At 35.7% G+C, this 7,306-nt stretch overlaps 1 protein-coding gene and 1 pseudogene across 1 annotated transcript; one reads left to right on the plus strand and one right to left on the minus strand.

Moving 5' to 3' along the window:
- The first annotated feature begins 222 nt into the window (after nt 1-222).
- On the plus strand, nt 223-3,271 carry LOC122295060 (40S ribosomal protein S14-3-like). The gene is made up of 6 exons (XM_043104082.1): nt 223-381; nt 1,475-1,594; nt 1,690-1,735; nt 2,286-2,371; nt 2,515-2,644; nt 3,012-3,271. The coding sequence occupies exons 1-6, from the start codon at nt 379-381 to the stop codon at nt 3,077-3,079; spliced, it is 453 nt and encodes a 150-aa protein (XP_042960016.1). The 5' UTR covers nt 223-378; the 3' UTR covers nt 3,080-3,271.
- A 2,330-nt stretch (nt 3,272-5,601) lies between these two features.
- Nucleotides 5,602-6,219, minus strand: LOC122293314 (annotated as a pseudogene).
- Nucleotides 6,220-7,306: the final 1,087 nt, after the last annotated feature.

Below are 7,306 nucleotides of genomic sequence, written 5' to 3' on the forward strand. Positions count from 1 at the left end.
TAATAATAAAACGTATTATTACACGTGACTGTACATGTATGCGGGGGTTCCCCCACCCCGTGTGCAAATAGAGTTTTTCGATATTTAATGGAATGAAAGTATATCAGTTATTACAAAATAAAAATGAAAACAAATCAAAGGATGGGTCCAAGGCCTAAAATAGAAAAAGGCCCAAAGTCCAGTGGTTATCTCATAATAAGAGTAATACGTAGGGACTTCCCTATAAATTCAGTAAAACTCGTTCCCTACCCGCAAGCCCTACAACTCCCACCCCCCTCGTATAAAGCCAACCTTTCATCTCAAAGGCCGAAGCCGCACTCCTCAGCCCAAGAATCAATCTCGCGCTCTTCCTGACTCTCTGATCTACTCGTAGCAACCATGGTAAGCAAAATCGAATCCCATCTCTAAAATTTTCAGTAAATCAATGTCCTGAGTTCTTTCTCTTTAATTTCGTGATTGTTTGCCGAGAAAGGGTGGTAAGCATAATGGGTAAACACCAATTCTAAATGTTAGGGTTATTGGAAAAGGTGGGAAAGTGTAAACAATTAGGATTTCGCGTTCGTTTTGGATGAGGAAGGAAGTTAGAAAGTGAAACGAGTCGTCGAATGCTATTGATTTTTTAATATAGTGCTGACAAGGTGTTGTAATTTTTGAGGCCCTCTCATCTTGGCAAGAAACCTATAAAAGCAATAGGAAAAGTTGAAGGCAGATGTATAGTTATGATGTTAAATGTACTCGTTTGCCTTCTTTTTTTTTTTTTTTTTTTTTTTTTTTTTTTTTTTTTTTTTAAAAATTTGAAACAGGCTAATTATATGAATTTGGTCTCGTATTCTTGCAATGCTTGGAATTTATGCTGTAGACTCCGTGAAAAATCTAACATCTTGTTGGGGTTGTGGAAGTACATCGTTCTCTTACAACTATATAGTTTTTTTCTTTCCGAAAGTTAATGAGATGGAGGAAAGACCTTTAGATGATGGAGGTAGCTGTTTGGTTTTAAAAGGACAGGAGGTCGACAGAATTGCCCAGCTTTTTTTTATTTTTATTTTTATTCCTAGTTTATGGTTCGGCCATGGTTCAAGATGCGTTGTACTGATTGGACTCAACTGATTGTTTTGTCCTTTCTTGTGTGAAGAACTACAAATTGTAGCATGGTATTATGGTTGGACCAAGCACTTTATTCGGTTTCTGGATGGTGCTTGGTAAATTTTGTCTCATAGGAGATTTCATTTCCTTGAGTATAGATTATGGAAATTTTTGAGCTTTCTCAATATCACCTTTTCTGTTAATGGTACTTCATTTCATGAAATGCATTTCTACTTCTGTACTGGTTACCATTCTAGTTCGTGCATGTATACACACTTTCATACTGGTTCGAGGTGCCCATTTGACATTTATGAGTATATGAAATATTGACTTTTGTGAGATGACTGATGACTTTGATTTTGTATTCTTACATTTTATGGGGGTTCTGTAGTCAAAACGAAAGCAAAGGGAACCAAAGGAAGAAAACGTGACCCTTGGCCCTGCTACCCGTGAAGGAGAACAAGTTTTTGGCGTGGCTCACATATATGCATCTTTTAATGATACCTTTATTGTGAGTGACATTACTCATGTTTTAAGATATTTGGTTCCCCAATCGTAATTGTTTTGAGCTTGATTTTAAATGCTTTTCTTGCTTGGAAACCACAGCATGTGACTGATTTGTCTGGAAGAGAGACACTTGTTCGCATCACTGGTATGCCTCATCTTAGTCTTCAATGGCTCTATCTAGATACTCTGTGTAATGTTTGCTCTAGTCAGGTTTTTGATTGTGATGCTTGTGTCATTTTTATATAATCCTTTTTAATCAGACAAAACTTACTATATGATTAAGTGATGTGGTTTGCATTGTTTGGTTGGAAAGATAATTTCACATCACCTAATCTTCCAAACAAATTCACTGGCTGGTTACAATCACTTTTTGTTTCATATTTAGCTATTAAATAGGCACTGTAGGTCATCAGTCTCAGCCTAGGTTGTGGGTTTTGTCTGTCATTTTTCATTCTTATTCCCACGTACATGGCTTGGTCTGTGTTTGTGCATTTGGTTATGTTTACATTATTACATCTATGAAGCATGCAATCTTATTATCACTTGAAACCTTAACAAAGAAAACAAATTGAATTTCGTTTTGTTTGCATCTGTATAGTTCTTTTGTATAATTACCTTCTGGTGTCTCTGAGAATTTAATTCTCACTAGTGGATCCCCCATAAAAGGTGAAAATGAATCTTTCTTTGAATTGTAGGTGGTATGAAGGTGAAGGCTGATAGGGATGAATCTTCACCATATGCGGCCATGCTTGCAGCACAGGATGTCTCACAAAGATGCAAGGTTTTTTTTCATTCTTTTTAATATATGGATTTCTTTTTAAGTTCAGGATAGTTATTTATGGATTTTAGTAGCAAGCGATACATCTCCCTGGAGGAACTTGGCATGCTTGCTTGCCTGACTGACTGTCATTCAATCCTAAACAGGAACTTGGCATCACTGCTCTTCATATCAAGCTCCGTGCTACTGGTGGCAATAAAACTAAGACACCTGGTCCTGGTGCTCAGTCTGCACTCCGTGCCCTTGCTCGTTCTGGAATGAAGATTGGTCGAATTGGTAAGGATCTTACTTTTTCTTAAGCTTGAAGTGTATATACCACATCTGGCATGTATACCATAATTGCCTTGGGTGGATGTAGACACCCCAAAATAATTTTTATTGCATAAAGATTTTGCAAACAATATTCCATGGGATGAATTCCTTTGATTTTTTATCCCTACTTTGGGCTTTTTTCCAAGCTTTCCTTTATTTTACCAGTAATGTGCTTATCAGGGTGGGCTCTGCCTGAACTTCAGCAATCAGAGGAATTCTTGCATTGGAGTGTTAATATACATCCTGATTAGAATTTTGAATTTATTTTTATGCGCTTAACTGATGGGAATCGGCATATGGCCTTGAATCTTATTTTGTGTTATGTTTACAGAGGATGTGACTCCAATCCCTAGTGACAGCACAAGAAGGAAGGGTGGTAGAAGAGGGAGAAGGCTGTAGGCTTGTCTTCTCACACGCCATCATTCAACTTTGGGGCTGGTGATTTGGTTGACTGGGTATGGTCCTGGATGGCTTTTGTTAGTAGCAACATTTTTGTAGTTTGGACAATGGTCGACTTTTCTTTTATACGAATCTTAATGTAGAATCAGGAGGGTGAGAAATTATAAATGCATGGCATTTATGTTCGGACTACTGAATTATGTTCTGAGTTGTGATGCTTTCTGTGAGTTTCTTTTATCTTTAACGATTAATCGAGGGCTACAGTTGTGCTGATTTATGGCCATGCAATGCCATATCAAGAGCACAGAAAAATCAAATTGCCCATTACTCGTGGATGGGATGCTTTATCCAGTAGCCTAAAGTTGATTCAATTCTGTGACTAAAATGTTTGTGGATGTAATTTCTCGAAATTTGGAGGGTAATTGTCGTTATCCTTGCATGCATCCTAGAACCTAAATTCTGGTGAACCTTTTCATAATGGCATCCGTGACTGCAACACATTTACAGATCGAGCTCATGGGTGTCTACTATATTCAGGACATGTATATCTAAATATGCACCTGCATTCGTCAAACTTCGATTTCTAGTGTTAGTAGAAATCTAGTAATCGATTTCTATAATGCATGAACACCAATTTTGCTTGCATGATCTTCAAGATGTGCCTTCTGTTTCTATAAATAGACCGATGGTCTCGTCTTGTGTGCTCAAATCTTTTGTTCCTAAATAGAGTGGAAGCCATGTGCAGTTTCTAGTAATATTGTGAACAAGGCATGCAACGGCCCAACCAGTACAGGTTCGACCGACATTTGATTTCAACCTAACTTATCGGGTCAGCTCAATCGGGTTTCTTGCACACGCCAGTGAACGAAGCACACCTATAAAGCCATCCTCTTCCATCTGAGACATTAGAACTATAAGGCCATCCCCTGTTTGCTTTGAAAATCTTCAACAGAACAGAACTCTCCCATGTTATGAATCTTAACTCCACAGAGCAACTATCAGATTACTTGAACCACCTTTCTTTTCTTCTGGACGGCTAATAGGCTTGCCTCCAACTATGGAATCCGGCCATTCTGGCTGCGTCTCCGTGATATCTCCAACTTTCGAATGCTAACGTCCCTGTCAACATCAGGTGCATATACTACAAAAGTAGGTCAAGATCCTCTCAAATTTCTTATTTGAATTTGATTGTCTCAGGTAGGAGAGAGACAGTAACTTGAATAAGCCTTACAATATTATTGATCATTTAATGCAGCCTAACAAATCTATACAGGCAACAATAAACGCTTTAGAGTCCATGTCATATGTTTATTTCTATTCTACCTAAAATCCTCAAATTCAAGCAACAATCACAGATTTTTTGTTGTAGTACAATGCAGCTGACTTTACATTAACTTCGCTCATCTTCTCGTTTTGAAAAATCATAAAAAACTTTCATATACGTATACCTTTTGATCTGACATACAGACTCAATGGGCTCCAACAATGTTGAATGAGAATTATTTCATATATCTTTCATCATGAATAAAGGGCAAAATTATTAAAGTCAATGGCGACAAAAGTCATGATACATACGCTTCTTGTGAAGAAGGGTCATTATTCAAAGAAAGTATTAAAAAAAAAAAGAAAAAGAAAGCGCAAGATACAACCCCCCCTAAAAAAAAAAAAAAAAAAAGAAAGGAAAAGAAACAATTAGATATGATACAATATATATATAGCAACTTAACAGGGCCGACTCAATAGGAATGGGGGCTTAAGGCAAAAATTTTTATTGGGACTTTTTTTTTTTTAAAGTAAAATTAAATAAAATTATTTTAATTTTTACATTATATTTTTATTTATAAATAATTCTAATAGTTTGACAAGTAAAATTACTGTTTAAGATTTTATATTATATTTTCAACTAATAACCGATTTAGACTCTTAGGGACCGTTTGTGAACACAATTACTTTTAAGTATTCTTAGATATTCTCAAATTTAAAATTTTCTCTCATTTCTCAAAACTAAACAAAACATCTTATTTCAAATTATTTCACTACTATTCACATATATTCTTAATATATAAATAAGCTCTAAAAGCAATTATAATTATAATTGTCGAGAAAGTTCTATAAATAACCTACACATTTGGACAAAAAGTAGACCATTGCATTTTCAAAGATCATACTAAATTTTTTATCAACACTCAAAAATTAGATTTTACTATTTATAATTTTTACATTATATATTAAACTAATAATGACAAAAAAGAAGTGTATTCTTAGAAGAAGAATATTTGAAATAATTATTGTGTGGGAGATTTTTAAAACTAATAATGACATAACATCTATTTAATACTTTTGATGTTATCTTATTGAATTAATTAATTTTTTAATTAAATATTTTTTCTTTTAAAAAAATTCTACTCTAGACTTTTTTGAAAGGGGGTCTCTTCTTTCCCTGGGGCTTAGGCAATTGCCTATTTTGCCTTAGGGAAGAGCCGGCCCTGAGCAACAACAGGCAATGCATGCCATCCTCAGATCTAGGGAACAAGACCATCCTTGAGAGCTTGAATGGTGGCAACATCGGTCTTGAAGGATTTAGCCAACACAGTGTCATTGATCCCAGTAGCAAACAAAGTGTTAGGAAGTGAAACAGTTCCAGCATTTGCACTCTCAAAAGCTGAAATTGCTATAGCAGAATTTTTAGAGTCAGCATTGTATTGAAAGTGAACAAGTCCTTTGGGAAACACAAGCATATCACCAGTTTGAAGTGTTAGTGTAGAGCTTGTTGGCTGTATCAACAAACCCTACCTGCAGAGAACCCCAACAAGATAAAGGAGCTCAGCCGAGCGAGGATGGATGTGGGGTGGATTAGTGGTGCCATTTGCAAACTCAAGAACAGCATAGGAAACACTCTGTTCTTCCAGAGCTGGAAATTCAACCAAGCTTGCTTTAAAGACCTTGAATGCCGTGGGAGGTTCTGCTCCGATAAGGGAACGCATGCCAGTAAATTAAAAGTTTCCATCAACAACGCTAAAGTTTTTGGGGACTAGAAAGTCGGTTAAGATGTCTGGATCACTGGCGGTTGCCATTTTGATGATGGCATATGAAAAAACTAGTAGTGAGAAGAGTTTCATGGTGAGAGTTTTAGAGGCCATCGAAGAGATGCTTGGCTATTCCTTAAATCTGGATTATTAGGGTGATGTCATTAGAGTACTTGATATCAGGAAAAATGGCTAATGCTGTTTTGCTGTACGTAACCACGTAAAATGCTACACTTCATCTTGAATTTCTTTTCATCCCTAATCACACTTAATATTGTATATGCATTTTAAATAGTTTCATATGTATACAACTTATAAAATGGATATTCACTTGAGATGTTTCATACAGTTATAAGTATATAGATAACAACATTTAAGATGAACGTATCATTTGCCTTTCCTGTATGAAAATATATGGGTATTTTGAATATAAGTGGCAACAGAAATTACACTATGTTCTCCTTAATTTTGAGCTCCTAAAAAGATGGATAGGATTTACTCACTAGAATGTATTGGCCTATATGGCTATATTAGGGAAGATTAATTCAGGAACTTCATGACTTTTCCAGTTTGTATGAGCAAAACTTTATTGAAGAAAATCTCTTTATAAGCTTTATTTTTTACGGACTCCACACACCATGTTGAATTGTTCCTTCAACTAATTTTTAGCTTACCGTTGTGTTTGTTGATATATACAAAGATAAAAAAAATGAAAGAAAATATTAGAAATTACATCTCTATAACATCATTATCCACTAATATTTGACATGATAGTTGACAGGATCAATCATCATACAAGAGAGGACTACTAAACAATAGCCTCTACACTACACTTTCTCAAATTTTTTTTTTTCTTCTGTCATCTCCCCATTTTCTCATAATCCAATTTCCCCATCACCTCTCTCTCTCTCTCTCTCTCTCTCTCTCTCTCTCTCTCTATGTGAGCCCTCTCTTTACTCAAAATTCAGGTCGGGCAAGGGGTTTATTTTTCATAGAGAGAGGAGCATGAGCAAAGGGAGGTTCCGTGATTGTTTAATAATAATTATTTTGTTTTTTTAATAAAGTAGTTGCATTTATTCATAAAACTCAATCAATACATAACATTTCAAATTGAACCATAATTGCTATTTCCTTTGGTCCATCCTCTATCCATCAATGCAAGCCTTCCAATGATAATGCCGGTTTGGCTAGCTTGTGTGCA

This window comes from Carya illinoinensis, chromosome 14 (assembly GCF_018687715.1).
Source record: "Carya illinoinensis cultivar Pawnee chromosome 14, C.illinoinensisPawnee_v1, whole genome shotgun sequence".
In the NCBI taxonomy this organism is placed as follows: Eukaryota; Viridiplantae; Streptophyta; class Magnoliopsida; order Fagales; family Juglandaceae; genus Carya; species Carya illinoinensis.

Excerpts from the sequence above, each read along its gene's own strand:
- LOC122295060 (XM_043104082.1), top strand. Across the intron at positions 2,372-2,514 it reads ATGTCTCACAAAGATGCAAG|GAACTTGGCATCACTGCTCT; the intron begins GTTTTTTTTCAT and ends AATCCTAAACAG. Across the intron at positions 2,645-3,011 it reads AATGAAGATTGGTCGAATTG|AGGATGTGACTCCAATCCCT; the intron begins GTAAGGATCTTA and ends TTATGTTTACAG.